This window comes from Camelina sativa, chromosome 3, assembly GCF_000633955.1.
Source record: "Camelina sativa cultivar DH55 chromosome 3, Cs, whole genome shotgun sequence".
NCBI classification, from domain to species: Eukaryota; Viridiplantae; Streptophyta; class Magnoliopsida; order Brassicales; family Brassicaceae; genus Camelina; species Camelina sativa.
This window is the reverse complement of record NC_025687.1, coordinates 9,430,949-9,448,422: the sequence shown is the minus strand read 5'-3', so window position 1 is coordinate 9,448,422 and position 17,474 is coordinate 9,430,949. Positions and strand designations below refer to the sequence as shown.

Genomic DNA, 17,474 nt, shown 5'->3' with positions numbered 1-17,474 from the left:
CGCATTCAAATAGACAGATATACAATATAGATCGTGTCGTCTTGTATAAGTACGAGGTCTATATATATACGTACAAATATACAAGGTCTATTAATGACATGTTTCTAGTTCTTATTTCGGTAAAGATAATTAGTATATATGTATCGTAGTTGTTCCAAGTTTAGTATTACTAGAGTTGAATACTTGAATTATATGTTCTAGATATATCAACTATGTGGAGAACAGTAACCAGAATCGGCCGAATATATGGTCGTCCTCGTGTATACGTTACTACTCTCTTGTCAATGGTCTTAAAACCTTTCTGTTCGATGATGATACATAGCTAACTTCAATAACAGGTGTAAGAGACTCAACGAATTGGTGAAGAAAGTGGAGATACACTTGTCAATATTTATCATAAAGGCTTTTTAGCTAGTTTAGAGATATCATTCTTCATTCATATATATTTCATTTCATTTTTTTTTTCTTTCTGAATTGTTTAATTTAGAACATTTTTTAAAGTGGAGGAAGGAGAGAAGTAATGGAAACACCTTAAACGTGACACTAATTAACAAACATTGAGTCCATCGATCAATATAATTTATATGTGTCGCTTAAAAAAATATTATAGTAAACATATATGTCAATTTTTACTATATATTGTGAATACAATATCCAAGTTTTGTTTTCTAATGAACTGATAAGCCAAACTAGTAGATAGAAATTTGAAATTTACTTTAAAATCTTTACATAGAAATAACAACACAAAACTAGACTTTAAAACGACACTTTATAGAACAGATGGTATTTGATAACCTGTTACAGTTACTAATGACTACGCTTAAGGAGTTAAGGGGTTATACAAAAACTAATACTAGTGACAGGTTTATAGTTAACCTTCCCAAAGAGAAGTAAAGGAGGAGAAACGTGTGAATCAGGAGTTTCCAAATATAGTAACTCGGAGAAATTAAAAATAAGTGTTAATTTTCTAGGTTGACTCTTTCTCTTCTGAGTGCACTCTCCACTTTCTGATTTCGCACCGCCCACTCCTTCTTCTCCGCACATGCTCTATTATTTTCTCGTTAAATATGGGATAGTTAATACGAAGATCACATCTAAACATGTCACTTTACAAAACCTTTTTTCAAACAACTAAATGATTATGGTTATGGGTAAGTCTATAATCATCTCGAATGACTAGCATATAAAAATAGTCAGAGCGAGGAGGAAACTTCGTTCCTCCACTAATTAGTTTATTGAAAGTTTTGAAAACAGTCTCGAGGAAAATGCATTGAAATTGACCAAATTCAGTCAATTGTGGGCACCAAATTGCTCTAAGCCACATCCGCAGTCTATGACAATGACTCTAGCAATTCCCAGTGTTGTCTAACTTTTCAAGATGGCCTTCGAGTATTTCACAATAATAGTGGAATTAATTTTTGTTAGTTAATGAAATTTATCTAAACATTTAAATAATTATAGTCTATAAAACAAGATAGTATAGACCCTAGTATGTTGGAATTTAAAACCGCCTCTACTAAACCGTTGTTTGGGGCTTAATTAATATGCATAGATTATCACGTGGTGTCAGAGATAAAAGTGATTCACATCCCTATCTTTTCTGTACGCCTGTGCCATGACTTTCTCAAAAATGACTGATCAGTCAGAGTGTTACATGTTTATCGAGAGACAAATTGGCTAACAAAAGGGTTGGCGGATCATGCTTTCTCTTTAACTCCGGGTTTTCATTTTTTGGAATCTGTTCCTCCTGATTTAGCTTTGATTCTGAGAGAAGATGAACTTGGGACCATGTTTCCGAGACAAATCCTGATGTAATTGTTTTTTTTAGTTTTTTTATGGGAGGCTCATCTCCCTCTGTCTCACCAAAAAAAAAAGATTATCACGTGGTGTTTAGTTAAAACCGCCAACTACTAAGTACTAACCAATAGTATTATGTGAATTTTGTCACTGTTTATTTGATTTACTGTTGACTTTGAAAACTAATGGTTTGATTCTTCTTGGTCATTGTGGGGTGTTACGAAAGATCGTTTTTGATTCATGACCACCAGAAGCAAATCTTTATAGAACAAGATCTTCTTCACATGTGTGTGTGTGTGGGACTCATTTTATGTCAATTTGATACTGATGGTGATGTTCAAGGCTCATATTAGAAGCATCACGATCTCAAAGTCAACCAAAACCGTGAAAGCAAACCAGACTATACCCACCTGAGATGACCGGATTTCTGACGTTTGGTTGTGAATTTCATTACACATGTTTAGAAATTTTGGAATACGAAGTGCATCGTAGTTGGCACAGACAAGAGAAAGATTATTTGGTTTGGTTTGCTCGAGATTGGTTTGGTATGTATATACCGGTTAACTATAACAGTATCACAAAGTAAAAGGAGAACTCTAAGGAACATACAATTAGTGGGTTTTAAGACCACACATTTAGTCAAACCTAGTTAGATACGGATTCTATTAGACATAGAAATAGCTATATGAGCCTAGATGACAATAGCAAGAGTATGATCTCTGAATTTGCTCTCAGTTGGTTGAGCTAAAGTGAGTTTTTTTTTCTATCCGTAAAACAATTCTCAAAATGTTACAAATATGAAAAATGTGATCTTACTATTCGGTGTTTCTGTTCATGAGTACTCATCACAGATCAAACCTCACATTCCATTTTCCTTTCAAATTCGTGTTGAAAGTCCAATTGTTTTCTCTAATCTGCATATAAGGGATCTGTAACAGAGGGAAAGCCAAACAGTTAGTGTTCAATGATCCAGTGAGAGCTATTGTTTCTCTTTTGTTAAACGGTGAGCTCAAGCATACCTTCTCAAACATCTCGTAGCCAATTCTGAGGCGTAAATCCTGATCTTTCTGAAACTTCCATATGTTCCAGTCAAATTCAGCAGCTCCTTTAGCGTTCCTCTGTCACGTAAAATCTCAGTCCATTGTTAACTATATAAGAAACAAACATAACTGATGAAACAAGAAAGAGGCAAACCTGAACAAAGTCCTGGTCAAAATCACATCTTCCTTTGATATTAAAGGTTACAAGCTCATCAGTTATCACAGGAAACTTTTTTTTCCCACGTACAAGACACCGAAGCTTTTCCCGTTTATCATAATGCAAACCAACTCCAAGGCTTGTTGAAGCCTATATAAGGCAATCATTCGTGAATGGTTGTTTGTAAAAGGTTCAAAAGAGCTCAAGGAAGGGAAAAAAAGAACACAAATTTGAGATAAAAACCTGAGGGAAAAAGTGTCTAATCATTGCACAGAAGTAACTTGGCACTCCAGCTCCTGTATCTAGCTCTCCATGAAGCTAATCACAAAAAGTACAAACCAACACAAGAAAGTAAGAACATAGTCTTTGCTCAATATCTCTCCATTAGTATAATCTTCCCAAAAAAGCTATCGATTCATCTTTCAACCTAAACAGCTATATATACTGCTAAAGACTCTAAAGCCTATCTCATCAGTCATCACTAACTGTAATTTCTAAGAGGCAAGAACATAAACCCTCAAAATCATAACCTATAAAATCTCAAGTAAGAAGCTTTTGGGCGGCATTTAATAATACTCACATCTGGGAAGTAAATCAAAAGAAGAAGATATCCCCAATCAAATTGAAGAGAGCGTTACAGAGCAAAGCGAACTAGTTTTTTTTTGTAAAGAATAGCCTCTAAAATCCTTACATAACAGCCACAAATTTGAAGAGAAACTCACCTGCAGGCGAGTTTTGGAGTTCACCGGAAACCTTTCCTTGGCATGAATCTTCAGAGACCTGGAATTGGTTGCATATCTCAGAGAAGTCTCCATTTTTTTTTTTTTTTTGTCTCAGTTGATTTTCTCGGGAAGAATATAACTACCGGAAATTTTTTATCAACTTACCCACCCAAGCCACAACCACATCGGTTTATTATTGATTTCGGTTCGGTTAATAAAATCTTGTCAAACGCAAAACCAAATTATTTATGGTTTAGACATTCGATTTGGCTTTTTTTTTTGTTTTTTCATCAGTTCTGTGATTTCAAACCATTTGAAATTTTTGGTTTGGTTTGGTTTCTATGTCCACACCAACCCACATTCGAAGTCTCACAACAAGCAGGTTTTAACAATTACGTGTATCAAATTGTAGACCAACAAATATACCGGTTATTTACTGTACCAGAGAGTTTGGTGGTATAACCAGACACCAAAATACTCCAAAAACTTTACATCTTTCTCTTTTTTTCTCTCCATTGTTATCTTTAGACAAATGTTGGTGGGACTATTCAATGCTTGAAGCTTCAAACTTGTCTAATCTGCGTTCACTTCTCTTGTGGAGGCGTCACTTGAAGCAGCTCTATGTTTAACTCAAATGTAGCTCCAGGCTGCAAACAACATACATGTCTTTATTTTTCTATTTAAACCCGAAAACATATTACTAATCAGTTTTTTTTTTTTTACTGCAAAAGACGGAGCTTTCCTCATATACAATTTGTAGTAGGTTCTCACCGGTATCTCGTTCATTCCTCTCTGACCATAACCAGCTTCAGGAGGAACAATCACTGTTCTCTGCAGGGAACAAAAGAAGAGGTCAAGAACTACTTACATTGCAAAGTAACTACATGTTTGAAAAGAAGTAGAAAGCGAAAATGCAGCAATGTTTTTTCAACCTTGCCTCCGACTTTCATTCCTTCGGTTATGTAATACATTGCTGGAGGAGGCTTTGGTGAAGCTTGTGCAGAGAACAACCCGTTTGGATTGTCAACGAACTCACGTTTCCTTTCCTTTCCTGGCGTAGACCCGACCTTAAACTCATAAGGCTGTTTCCAGGAGAAAGCGAGCTACCATCATCAAGGAGAAGAATACTAGAAAACTCTGCAAAATTTTCAGAAAGTTTAAAACAAAAAGGTAACCTGAGCAATACTACGATTTCCAGCCAAAAGCTTGGATTCTCTTGTAGAAATCGCAGTGATGCTTCTGTAACGGCAATCGAAATGCACCTAAAATGTGGAAAAGAAGGGTGCATTACACAATGTAAAGGTGAATACTCAATTTCGATGTAGAGAGATTACAATGTGAATCATAAGAGAGAGAGACCAGAGCAGTTGATCCTTGTGTAGCTACTGGACCTTTGCCTTCCTCAATGTCAAAGTATTTCAGCCCTTCAGCTGCAACAACAGAGCATAACAAAAAACAACAAGCTTCAGTATATATATGTTTACAATCTCTAGACACTCCTCATACAAGTCATCCTGTTTCCCCCAATTCAGCAAGAGAGTCTTCATAGGCAAAACCAAAGAACCCTAATTTCTCAACTTAAGCGGATTCGAGAATCGAAAAAGGAAGAATTCTAAACCCTAAATTGTGAACAAATATGAGCGGAATACGAACCGATAGCTAAGAAGAGAGCGAGGGACTTAACGGCTAGTGGAGTATTCCTCGAGAGGGATAACTTTTCTGCTCCGTCTCTCTCTAGCTTCTGAAGAGCTTGGTGGTAGAATGAAGAAGCTCGTCAATGGAAGCGAGCCCAGAAGTATAATACTCGCGTCTCTTCTGGAGATGGGAACGGAAAAGGAGACGATTTGATTAATGGGTCGAGTTTGATTTGCTTCCGAGATCGAATTGGTTCGAGGAAGACGAGGGTTAGATACCCATCTGTGTAAGCTACTACTAATGGAAGCCATTGATGAAGAAGCATAGAGCTCTCTGTTCACAAAAACCCAGCTCGGAGCACCACCATATCCATATCTTAATTTTGCTCAATGACCTTTTTACCCCCAACGCTTGATAGTGTGAAACGAAGACGATGCATTCGCCAAAACGCAACCGTTTCGATGTAACTCACTTTGATGTAAAATGACCTCATTACCCCTTTGCAACCTTTTGCTATTTAATGACGGAAGTAACCCTAGGCTATAAATACTTCTTTAGGCTTCCTCATAGAGTCAACAATCAAACAAAAAAAATCTCATCACTGGTCAAACAATTTCGCGCTTTCTTGAATCTTTGGTGTGAATTGTGTAGATTCTGAGTGAACATCGTTGACGATATATCGAGAATGCTTAAAGGTGCATGCACTAGCCAGCCTATAACTAAGGTAATGACATCTTCTTTTGTCTTGGTGTTTCAACTTGTTTTCATATTTAAGCTGAATAACCTACACAATATAGGAGCCAAAATATGACGATGACATTGATCTGGAGCTTCTTGCTATTAGAGAGATAATCTCTCCTGAACATGCCCATCTGCGAGTCTTTTAAGTGATTCATTTTTTACTCAGTTCTGTCTGATACATGTATCGATTCTGATATATCTGTTTTTTTTATTATCTTTTCAGTTACCGAGGGACATACCAAGGTAAAGAAATCGTCCCCAAGGAACTGCAAGTAGACAGATCTTTTGAGCCCACCGAATTTTGGAGGGGAATGGAAATTCTTAGGTAAAAAAACTCATCTGACTTAAGTGTTTGTGGATGTGATAGTTATTATATTTGACAATGAGAGTTACTATAAGACCGATGAGAATTACTATAACTTGTAATCACTATAAGAGTAGTTACAGATGGCGCATCTCACTACTTGTTCATTTTTTCAGTGGACTTAGGCATCCACATTTGGTACGGTTTCTTGGTGCCAACACACGCAATGTCTCAGAAGGCACCTTAGGAATAGTTACAGGTCAAAGCAAGTTTTTAACTCAGACATATATAACCTTTCATCTGATTGTCTTTATTAATGCCTGATTTTCAATTTTTTTTTAATCGTCTCTGAGTGCAGAATATATCCCTGGTGGCAATTTGTTTGATTATCTCCAAAGAAATCATGAAAACTTGACTCTGTCTCAGAGGTTGAAGATAGCACTTCAAATTTCTAAAGGTATTGAGTACCTCCATGGCCAGTTGATCATACATAACGACATCAACACTTGAAATATCCTTATGGATATAGACAATGTAAGTGTGAAACACTACTCTTTTATACTCTTGTTTCTTATCATATCCTTAATAATGTGTCTTCGCTTTGTTTGTAGGTTTTAAAAGTTGACCTGCCTACTAGTCTGTACATGGCTTGGGCTGGGAAGCTCTCTTTCATGCTTTTCAATTAGCTGAGATGAATACTCCTAAAATCAGAAGGTGGACCAAATTTACAGCACCAGAAGTAAGTTTTATGGTTGTTTATATTGTATCTTTTATCCAACATCTTATATGGCTCTAACACTCATTGTATTAATTGTACAGGCAATGAATAGAAGAGAATTTGGTGACAGATCCGATGTCTACAGTTTCGGAATTGTTCTCTGTGTTATCTTAATGGCTAAGCTTCCATATGAGACTTTGGATAACAGAACTACTAAACATACAGCCTTAAGTGTTCTGGGGGTAAGGCTTTTCTCGATCCTTACATATAAAGCCTGATTGTGTGAAATAATTGACTAATTTGTGGTCATGTGTTGATCAGGGAGCAAGGCCTGAGCTTCCAAGTGAGACGAATCCAAGACTAAAGAACTTAATCGATGATTGCTTGGATCACATCTCAGACGTAAGACGTGTTTTGGAGTCTCTTATATGAGAACTGAATACGCCTACGCTTATGCCTATAGCATCCGCCTCTCCTTCAATAGCAAACTCAACCTCGACGTTGGTGCTAAGGAATCGATTCGGGGTATTAGCAGACAATCCTGAATCTTGAGTAAAACCTATCTAGGTAATGATGTACATTGTCTCAGGCTTAGATTTTTTTTTTTTTTCTTTTTCTTTCTTTCTTTGCACCCGTAGCTAGTAATAGTAATGATGCTCTAACGTATCAATCCTGATGATATCTGTTCTGGCACATGTATAGACAGTTTTAGACTTTAGTGCCCAAACCTTTTGCTTTTGATTTTTGCATAGGTTCTTCCTGGTCAATTGTAAACTTTGGGATTCAGTTGTATATTCTAGAAACTAAACCTGCAATTCTCTTTAGTTACGCAACAAAATACTAAAATCATCCACAGTTTAAAGCTGTCTTCAATCTCCAGAACACTAGCTTTGTAATGTTATCGTCACTTTGCACTCTAACCTATGATTTCGATTACTGGCGAGAACATAGAGGGCTCAGGAAGACAACCACATGTTTATACATTCTAAGTGAAAGTCGTGTCCGGGATTTCTCAGCTTTCTTCATTCTTCTTCGCCTCTTTCGTCTTTGTAAAGGCATCGAAAAAGCAAGAGGGATAGGATTTAGTTATATAGGATATTCTGCAGCAAAGGTCCATGTTGTCCCTTCTCCCATAGCTCGATCAGTAGCAATGAGAACCAGAAGACGACAATGGTGTCTAGGGAATAGAAAATGATAGCTAAGGATCTTTAGAGCTGAACTGACCCTGAGAAGCACCCAGCCACTGAAACCATGTCTGTTTTTTGGCACAATCCAAAAGCTGCTCCTGGCTGCAACATATCAAGAACACCACAACCAGCGTTAGTGAATACAATTGATAAGCCTTTAGGTGTGTATGCACGTAATCCTCAATCTCTGACTTGGGAATGCCTCAACTTCCCAAACTTTTTCTAATAGCAGGTGTGTAGACAAAAGAAAACAAAATTCACATCACCAATCATTAAACCAGCTGGTTTGCATAAAAAGAGGTGGAGTTGAAACATATATTGCCCCCTCAGAAAATGGCAAAGCAAGATAATGATCGATGAATACTTGCATATCAAAATGAATAACGAACGGGAACTAGTATTTCTCCATCAGTGAGGGAGAGATCTTCAAATCAATTAAAAGCTTCTATTAAAAAAAAAGAAGAAAAAACTAAGAAAGCAAACAAAAGAGACAAGACATGTATGTGTTCAGGGCCAGTTCAGTAACACAGTATAGGCTTGGCTAAAAGTTGGAGGAGGTTTCATGAGCATGGTTCGTAAAATTCTTGCACTTCTTAGTTCCGAGTCATCCAAACCCATCAGAAACCCGAAAACCTTCTGTTCCTCTCTCGCATCTGCAGCCCGCTTCGCGACCTCGCAGCCACAGCCGTCGCACGCACACTCCTCCGGCAAGTGATCATATTCCGACAGCTCCAACCAAGCTCTATTCATTTCCTCGAAATAAACACCGAGCGAGCGACCCTTTTGCGTCATCATGGTGATATTCCCGCGAAGCTGGTGGATCTTCCAATCATCGTTCAGGGCAGAGATAAGAGCTTCCTTGACACTCACGTCATTGTTCTATTTATACAGAAACCCAAACTTCCTCCCCCTATCTCTGCCATCTTTGATCCGTTTCGAGATCTCGCAGCGGCAACGGCCGCAAACACATTCCGGCACGGGATCATACTCGGACAGCTCCTCCCAAGCAAGACTCAGCTTCCTGAAAAAAACGGCGAGGGAATCTTTGTCTTGACTCATCATTGCGATCCTCCGGCAAATCTCGTAGACCTTTAATTCAGGGCTAGCTGCAAATTTCAGCCGGAGATCATTCCAGGCTCCATGCGCCGTCTCAGCGAAACACACAGTAAATCGTAAGCCTCTGTTCACCGAGTTTAGTAGCCAACACTTTACCATCTCGTCACACTGTTACCATGCGTCGTAGAGCGGCGATGAAGGGTCTGGTCTCGCGACGCTGCCGTCTACAAACCCGATCTTGTTCCTGGTTCCAAGGGATTCAAGAGCTTTTCACTTCCATATGAAGTAGTTGTCCACGGGTATGCTGAGTTTTGTTAGAATATTGAGAGGAAGAAGAAAAGAAAACAGAGCAAGAGACTTTGTCTCTTCTCTTTGTAGAAGACAAGATCGAAAACTGAAACTTTAATTTATATGAAACTTGTTACAATTTTGTTTTACAACACACCACAGTTAAATATAAGTCGTACGGTCATAACCGTTCGTCACTTGTCACAACCGACAACTTGAAACAATACATCTAATAACAAATACACACCTCTTCACTAAATACAGACACATTAATTCTTTAATTATAAAACATAATACGACCAAACTCAATTACAAACTAACAAGTTTAACCGTCGAGAGATTGTCTTCCATTGTAAACTCTGGATCGATGTAACAAGGAGATTTCGGATCCAGTGTCGGAGATAATAAGCTGATACTTTCCGGCTCCGCCATTGTTTGTTTACTCTCTTCTCTTCTAGGGCCTTGTGTTTTTGATATTGATAAATCTAAGTATCTAATTTTCTACACAATTCTCAAAATATAAACTTAATTTTCATAATTGCTTACTTCATGACATGTGTCAAATAAAACATAAAATATCACCACATGTCACATTTAAATTTGATAATATATTTGAAGAGAAAAAAAAAGGTTAAAGCCTAGCGAAAGAACAAAATTAATATTAAAAGTTGTTTATATTATTATATAGATTCAAACTCTTTCATAAATAAAATAAACTATTTTTCTTTTTCCCATAGGCTTTAAACATTTTTTATTTTTATCTTTATAAAATTAATAGTAAAAGTTGTTTATATATTCAAATTTCTTGATTAATAAAATATACTATTAAACCCAATTTGGTTGAAATTTTGTTTTGTTAATGTATTTAATAAATAAATAAAATTTCCTTAATATATCAAAATTTTAATATATTAAACTATTAAACTCATTCAGTCATTCTATTAGGTTTGTTGTTAATATATTCATAAAAAAAAAAGTATTGTAACAAAAAAAAATATATATATACATACAATATATGTCAATACTGAAAAGGAAAACAGTAATAGTTTCCATTAGCCGATTAGTAAATATTTCCTTCTCTATAACTTGTAATTGGGATTATTTTGCCAAACAAGTATCCTTACGTCTATCAAATATATACGCACTGAAACGTGATCAGAAGCAACAACCATGGATAGCTTACCTTTTCACCTACTTGAAGAGATTCTCTGCAAACTCGATCCAAAATCTCTGGCGATGATGCAATGCACGGATCGATCTATCAAGACGCATATATCGGACGATCCGTATTTCAAATCTGTATTTAGGACCAAGTGTTACGACGAGGGAATGGTTGATGGGTACCACTTGAGAGCTAACAAGTGGAGAGTTATGGGTTGGATTCCACGGTGGTACGATTGTAAACGAGGGATTAATCAGTCCAAACCGTCTTTGTCCGTTGACGTCGACGTGGCGATGGTTGATGTTGATAATGATGATAAACACATCTCCTCTATGAGCAAAATAATGAGCCTGATTAGTGGAATCTCACCATATGCTCAGAGTCTATTCAAGAAAAAGGAAAAGAGAGTTGGAAAAAGATTGATGATCGAAGAAGAAACAAAAGTGAAGATGATGATGGATGAGCGTTCTTCGAAGTTCCTAGACGTAAAGAGAAGAATCAACAAAAGAAGAAGAGTCATGTAGACAAAATTCGTATTGGTTGATGTAATAGAAGTTTAATTAAGATTTAAGAGTTATGTTGTTTTTTTTTTTTTTTAAATATTAAGTGTTATGTTTTCCTTTGTCTTTTGTACTAATTTTTTTGTGTGTTTTAATTTTATTTAAGTGCCAAAAGTAACTATAGTTGGAAAGGCTAGCTAACAAGTTTGAATATGAATATGATGATGGATGAGTCTTCTTTCAAGTTTCACGGACGTGGAGGGAATAAACAAAAGATAAGAGTTAACTAGACAAATTTCGTATCAAGGTGATCAACTAACTAATTTTTTGGTTAATGAAGAGGTTGTACAATAGTTATTTAGCGACAAATTATATATACTGTATATGTTTATTTCTGTGTGGTATACCAATACATGTTTAACTAGATAATGACCCGCACTGACCCTCGTGAGCAAATAATTTTTTTTTTGAGTTATATGATTATAATTATTTGAGATTTTAAATAATATAGTGTTGTATAGGGTAATTTGAATATATTATAATATTAATTGGTTTATTTTAAACATAGAGATAAAATACATATGTTGGACTATATATAAATTAGAATTAGGTGTACTTTAATTAAGTGTAAGGGGTTAATTAGTATTACTGTCATCATAACTAAAATTTTTACCCAAAATAGAACATCCCCTATTAATTAAACTAGATGAATATCCGGGCTATACGCGGGCTTTATGGTTTACCGTTTTTTAAAACAATTTAATTTGCTACTAATTTGTTTCTTATGTAGAGTTTATCTTTGTTTTTTATAATTGTGAAAATCTTGAAGAATATAATTTGACGTTGATTGTTTTAATACTTTACATAGGTTTTCTCATTCTGTAATTGAATTATTAGATACATGCAATGCATGAACAACTTTGTCTTGAAAGATTTAAACATTCTACAATTCTTGTCTAAAACTTCAAAAGAAAATATTTTAAGTGAAAGCTTGATCTAAAGATACATATTTTGTAACAGAGAGTTTTTTGGTCAAAAAAATTTTATATTCATTCAAAAAAAACTTACGTATTTAGATATATTCATACTTAGCTTCTCAATTAAATACTATGAAACACTAACATTTTATATTTATCAAGAATTGTAGATTGGCTAAACTCTTTAATAGATATAATTAAGATAGACATCTTATTTTCATAACAGCTCTTCAATTTTTTGAATATAACTCCATAATTTGGTTTTTAATAAGAATTTTATTCAGTTTTTTTTGACAACTTCTAAATATTAAAATAGGGAAACCAACAGTCATGAATTTATTTAACTATCTTCCTCTTTTCTCTGTATTTTTCTAAACCAACATTATACAGTTTTATTCAAATATCCTCCATTTGATAGTGAACAAAACTTCAATCTTCTTTATATATAAAAATTTATTTCTTTAGGGACAAACTTTCATAAATTTCTTTACAATATTAACCAATATCTTAAATTTCTTTACAATATTAACCAATATCTCTATCACTACTGCAACTTTTCAAATTCTTGACAAATTTGTAACGCTTAAACCATATGCTAATGCATTCATGGTTTACGCCAAGAGGAAGAAGTGACGCTTTGATTCACTCCCGATACCTTTTTGTCTTTTGGTGATGCATCTATTTTTTGGGACATGTTCTAAGCCTCTCTAAATTTCTTATGCAAGTATTGAAACTGTTTGTGATATAAAAAAAAAAGACATGAAAGATGTTTCATATTCCTTTAAGTTTAGGTCTATTTGCTTTTAATGAGAATAGATAGGTGGCACTCTCTCAACTGCTGATGTGTCACTCAAATGCAAAGAGTTGTCCATCTTTCATAATATAGATTAGCAATGTAATGTAAAAGTGAATAATTATATGTTTTCATTGTGATCCCAAATAACTTTTAATGGCCCATCCACAATCCATTAAGCAAATTATCAAGTTAGAGAATACACTACAATTAGTATTGACTAAGATCCAATGTAAACGGCCCAGTCCACAGCACACAGTCGAAAACCCTAAAATTTTTTCTATATATATATATATTTTCTTCAGTCGCAGAATCCGAAAACAATGAAACTCGATCTCTTCGTCTGCTCACTGCGATAACAACAAAGTCTTTCAGTTTCCAAATCTTTGATTTGTTTTCCGAAAAATCAGACATAATCGATGCAAGCGAAGCAATCCGTTGATGCTGGATCAGGAGAGAATCCAGTTGGAATTTAAGATAGAGGTCAGTTTATAGAATTTTCATAATCGGTAATTAGCTTTAGTTAGATTCTTACCCATGTAATAAAATATAAATTTGTTTAAAGTTGTTCAGTACTAATCGTCCCTACAATCTATAGCTATCGTTTAAAATTTTCAATTCGAAATCTGTCAGATTCCTAATTTTTACGATTATGAACCGTTGTGAAATTATAAACTCAATCCCTATAGCTTGATTAAATTGTAGTTCTCTTATTGTATAATCATAATATAAACAAATCTAGCTTCACAACTATGTCTCTTTCGGTTGCAAATTATATGATCCTTTTAAACATGTATACATTTGCAGAAAATAATATTTCCGTTTGGTGCTTTGACTGCTAGCGTGGATATATGCAGCCTACTGATATCAAAAACGTAAGTTGTAATCTATATTCGAGTCACTGTTCTTATTGTTTATGGTTAATTTAGTTGTGTTCTTGTTTGTGTTCATAAGCATGTTTATTAGGTCAATGTTCTTAAAGTAAATTAACTTTAAACAGAAGAAATATTAAATTCAGAAATCATTTCAAATAAAACGAAATATCTCTTACAACATGATGTAGTATATTTCAGTCAATTAAATTATCAATCCACAATTTGCATTAATCAACTCACTAAAAATACACAAAGTTGCTTAATCTATTTTTAACAGGAATTGGTTTTGTTGTAACAATCTTAACTAGCAAACAAATTAAAGAAAAGAAACAGAACACAACTAACAACAAACATTAAATCAAGATTAAACAAGTGAACCTTGGGCAAGGCAATTGACTTGGGAGATAGCTAACCAATCCTAGATGTCCATGCAACAATCAAGAACAATCCTATGGCTAAGAACACTAATGCAAATCAATCCATTTCCATGGTAGAGATTCCTATGCTAATCAAGTGATAATCAACTTTTTCCAAAGGCAATCACAAAGCTTGCATGCATTAAGAACAAGTCTTAATACCACTAAGCACCCTAATCATCAATTTGCATTGGCTAGGAGTGCAAAGCTCTTGAATAGTTTGGTTCAGGAATTTCATCAAACACCTTATGGGCAATGGAAATCCTAATGTCTAGATTCAAGCTTGATCAAGGCTTTCCAGCATTATTAACACTAAACAAGATAGGAAACACATAAATAAGGCTCTAGACATCAAAGATCAATCATATATCTCCCTAATCTACCTAGCCCAAAGTTCTAATGATCTACTCACTCATCATCATGATCACACAAAGGAAAGGGTTTGATCTTTGTGAAATCATAATAAGAGATTATAGATTAAGAGATTTGAAAGAGAAATTGCTATTAAAAAACTTAGAAGTACTCAATCATTCAACAAACCAAGAGTAAATAAGCTTAAGAATCCTAAGTGGCTGCTAAACAAGAGATAAACAAAAGATCCCTCTCCCCTTAATAGGGTTAGAGTATTTATAGGAAAACAGAAAAGGACCCGGGTTAACCCAAAACAAACCGGGTCAAACCCGGATTAAAACTAAAACAAGTGTGGGTTTAGGTGAACCGGGCAAGCTTAGACCGATTGGGATGGCCGATTGAGATGGCCGAGTATACTTTGGCCGATTGAGCTTCCCGCTGGGTCATCCGTTTGTCTTCTTGAGCTCCATCGGCCATGGCTCGGCCGATTGACGAGGCCGCGTGGCTCCATCGGTCATGGCTTGGCCGATTGAGCTTGGCCGATGGTGTAAACGGTGATTTCACCTCTTGAGCTCCATCGGTCATGGCTCGACCGATTGACGAGGTCGCGTGGCTCCAGCGGTCATGGCTTGGTCGATTGAGCTTGGCCGATGGTGATTTCCTGATTCCTTCACACTTCTCCAATTCCACTCCTCTTTGCTTCTTTGCACCAAAACAAGTGCAAATGCTCCAAATGTGGTGAGATTACTCCAAGAGCCTGAGAAATGAGACACTAAATGCATATGCTCCTAACACAACCTAGAATGACAAAATTATGCAACAAAACTATGCAAAAACATGGCTTAAAATCCAACAAAAACACAAGATATCACAACACAAACCTTGAAATGCAAACTAAAATCTTGAAATAAAAACTTAAACCTTCAAATCTTAAAACTTAAACAGGAGGACACACAATGTGTCTTATTGAATGTTAAAAACCAAACTTCTCTCAATCACTTCCACCATCTTCAGAACCTTGGTTGTACTCAAGCCTGCATAATAGTTTTGGACAACGTTAGTCAGTTTTTCTTTCATTTTTTTTTTCTTTCATACATATCAATAATGAAATTATAGGTATTACCTCCTCTTCAAATCTTCGACCTCTGCAACTGGTGGATCAAAATGAATCTTTGAAACCCATGGTGTAGAATACAGTTTCATTCTTTCACCTACTAAAACAATACGTATATAAAACTTAAAAGATTACAACAGTTTTATAAACATATGGCGTTTACCATCAAATATACCTCTAAATACTAATGTACAATAACATTAGAACTTGTATTATAAACATTCGGCTGATTTACCATAAAATATTCCTTTAAATACTAATGTACCATAACATTAATCATAAAGTTATATTAAAATACCTCCACTTTGGTCTTTGACATGCCAAAACTGCAGGACTGCAATAACATGATAGCATCCGGTTGCGAATCAATTGTTGGTAAACAAATCGGTCAATTCATTATATGCCACACACTGTATATGAAGACCACTATAGTTTACACAAAAACATGCCTTCAGTATGTAATTAATTTAAGCACATCTTGAAATGTATATTCGCAAATTCAGTGAAAATGTTAACAAACCTCAAATCTCTTAGAGAAAATCGTAAGATCCTAATCATCTCATGTGGAACCTCCACATTTGGATCATGTACATGAATGAGAAGTTCAACATTCACGACTTCACCCATTATGTCTGATAAAAAAACAAATCATTTTATTAGATTATTAATTACACAACGTGAATAAAATATAAGAATGTACAAAAACGATTATATATATAAAAAAAAACTTACCTAATGGAAGATTTCTCACAGCATAATATCCTTCGAAAAGTCTATCAAGCCTTTCAAAATTTGAAAAGTCTATCAAGCCTTTGGAAATCAAAAATATGATTATTGGACATCACTGCTGAATTCTCAACGATGGTCTCATTGGTGAACATGATCTTGTAATCACAATCAGTGTGCTTAAGACGTTTATCATTGTAACAGACATAAAAAACTTGAAAATATTTACCAAACATTTTTATCAATCTGATTATCGAAAGTTTCGAACAGGTCTTCAGTAATCGTTGTTTCAATCTTGTCACCCTATATCATATGAATAAAAAACAATTAGTGAAACATAAGTTGCTAATTTTAAAATCTATAGAAATTGTACTGTGGATAATCTCTATATACTTACAAATACATCACACAGAATTAGTTGAATTGTGGCATCCTCTTGAGACACTTTCCTCCTCTTTCTTTAAGACCTTCACTTGAATCTTTGGGTAATTAGTACATGTTTAGTGATCCTTCTTATCTAAGCATATTTTTTGGAAAATTTTAAAATAGTCTTTGATCTTTTGAACTTTTTAGTAAGCACGGAACTAGCTGATTAGTTTCCAATAATTTTTATATGGATACCATTTTTTATAACTTTATTACAATATCTAATCTATTTGAATTCCAAGAATTTATATAAATTCTGAGTATACTTTTAAGTTTGAAAATGTTTGACAAAAACAAAGTTTGAAAATGTTAATGAATGAACGTAGGCGTTTCCGGTTTTGTGTATAGTATTTCCTTTTTTCGAGGAGCTTGATACGTTGTATATTCAGAAAACTTATAGTCATTGACTCATTTTGTTAAAAAAGGCAAAAATAATATTCAGGATTTCATAATATTTCATTTTGACCTTTTTTTTTTTTTTTTTTTTTT

The 17,474-nt window shown here is 34.8% G+C and overlaps 4 protein-coding genes and 1 long non-coding RNA gene across 7 annotated transcripts in view; 3 read left to right on the top strand and 2 right to left on the bottom strand.

Moving 5' to 3' along the window:
* LOC104776202 (outer envelope pore protein 21A, chloroplastic) lies at positions 2,399–3,850 on the bottom strand. The gene is made up of 5 exons (XM_010500220.2): positions 3,717–3,850; positions 3,238–3,312; positions 2,992–3,144; positions 2,817–2,915; positions 2,399–2,726 (listed from the first exon to the last, which is right to left on the bottom strand). Exons 1-5 carry the CDS (start codon positions 3,807–3,809, stop codon positions 2,643–2,645), a joined length of 504 nt encoding a protein of 167 aa, XP_010498522.1. The 5' UTR covers positions 3,810–3,850; the 3' UTR covers positions 2,399–2,642.
* LOC109124620 (peptidyl-prolyl cis-trans isomerase FKBP18, chloroplastic-like) lies at positions 4,082–5,739 on the bottom strand. Of its 2 annotated transcripts, none has more exons than XM_010500219.2 (6): positions 5,401–5,739; positions 5,076–5,146; positions 4,892–4,978; positions 4,649–4,798; positions 4,459–4,547; positions 4,082–4,363 (listed from the first exon to the last, which is right to left on the bottom strand). In XM_010500219.2, the coding sequence occupies exons 1-6, from the start codon at positions 5,660–5,662 to the stop codon at positions 4,342–4,344; spliced, it is 681 nt and encodes a 226-aa protein (XP_010498521.1). In that variant the 5' UTR covers positions 5,663–5,739; the 3' UTR covers positions 4,082–4,341. The 2 variants fall into 2 exon arrangements, with proteins under 2 accessions (XP_010498521.1, XP_010498520.1); XM_010500218.2 differs by having other exon boundaries at positions 4,488–4,547.
* LOC104776200 lies at positions 6,127–9,758 on the top strand. Of its 2 annotated transcripts, XR_766111.1 has the most exons (7): positions 6,127–6,238; positions 6,316–6,417; positions 6,573–6,655; positions 6,755–6,930; positions 7,008–7,135; positions 7,216–7,356; positions 7,436–9,758. It is a non-coding gene; the product is annotated as an uncharacterized LOC104776200 (long non-coding RNA). The 2 variants fall into 2 exon arrangements; XR_766110.1 differs by having other exon boundaries at positions 6,127–6,417.
* LOC109130410 (putative F-box protein At1g20800) lies at positions 10,816–11,331 on the top strand. Its single transcript, XM_019239869.1, has one exon. The coding sequence runs from the start codon at positions 10,816–10,818 to the stop codon at positions 11,329–11,331; it is 516 nt and encodes a 171-aa protein (XP_019095414.1).
* Positions 13,395–17,474, top strand: part of LOC104776199 (putative F-box protein At1g20795) — a 5,587-nt gene continuing 1,507 nt past the window's right edge. The window contains exons 1-2 of the mRNA XM_010500217.2: positions 13,395–13,560; positions 13,885–13,952. Coding sequence (XP_010498519.1) covers positions 13,929–13,952 — 24 coding nt within the window. The 5' untranslated portion in view covers positions 13,395–13,560; positions 13,885–13,928. The remainder of the gene's footprint in view (positions 13,561–13,884; positions 13,953–17,474) is intronic.

Bases quoted from the DNA above. Each gene is read 5' to 3' on its own strand.
- LOC104776202 (XM_010500220.2), bottom strand. From the start codon at position 3,809: ATGGAGACTTCTCTGAGATATGCAACCAATTCCAGGTCTCTGAAGATT. The intron at 3,313-3,716 runs GTGAGTTTCTCT...TTTTGTGATTAG, and splicing joins ACTCCAAAACTCGCCTGCAG to CTTCATGGAGAGCTAGATAC. The intron at 2,916-2,991 runs GTTTGCCTCTTT...TTTACGTGACAG, and splicing joins TTGACCAGGACTTTGTTCAG to AGGAACGCTAAAGGAGCTGC.
- LOC109124620 (XM_010500218.2), bottom strand. From the start codon at position 5,662: ATGGCTTCCATTAGTAGTAGCTTACACAGATGGGTATCTAACCCTCGT. The intron at 4,799-4,891 runs GTTACCTTTTTG...TCCTGGAAACAG, and splicing joins GAAATCGTAGTATTGCTCAG to CCTTATGAGTTTAAGGTCGG. The intron at 4,548-4,648 runs GTTGAAAAAACA...TGTTCCCTGCAG, and splicing joins GAATGAAAGTCGGAGGCAAG to AGAACAGTGATTGTTCCTCC.
- LOC109130410 (XM_019239869.1), top strand. From the start codon at position 10,816: ATGGATAGCTTACCTTTTCACCTACTTGAAGAGATTCTCTGCAAACTC.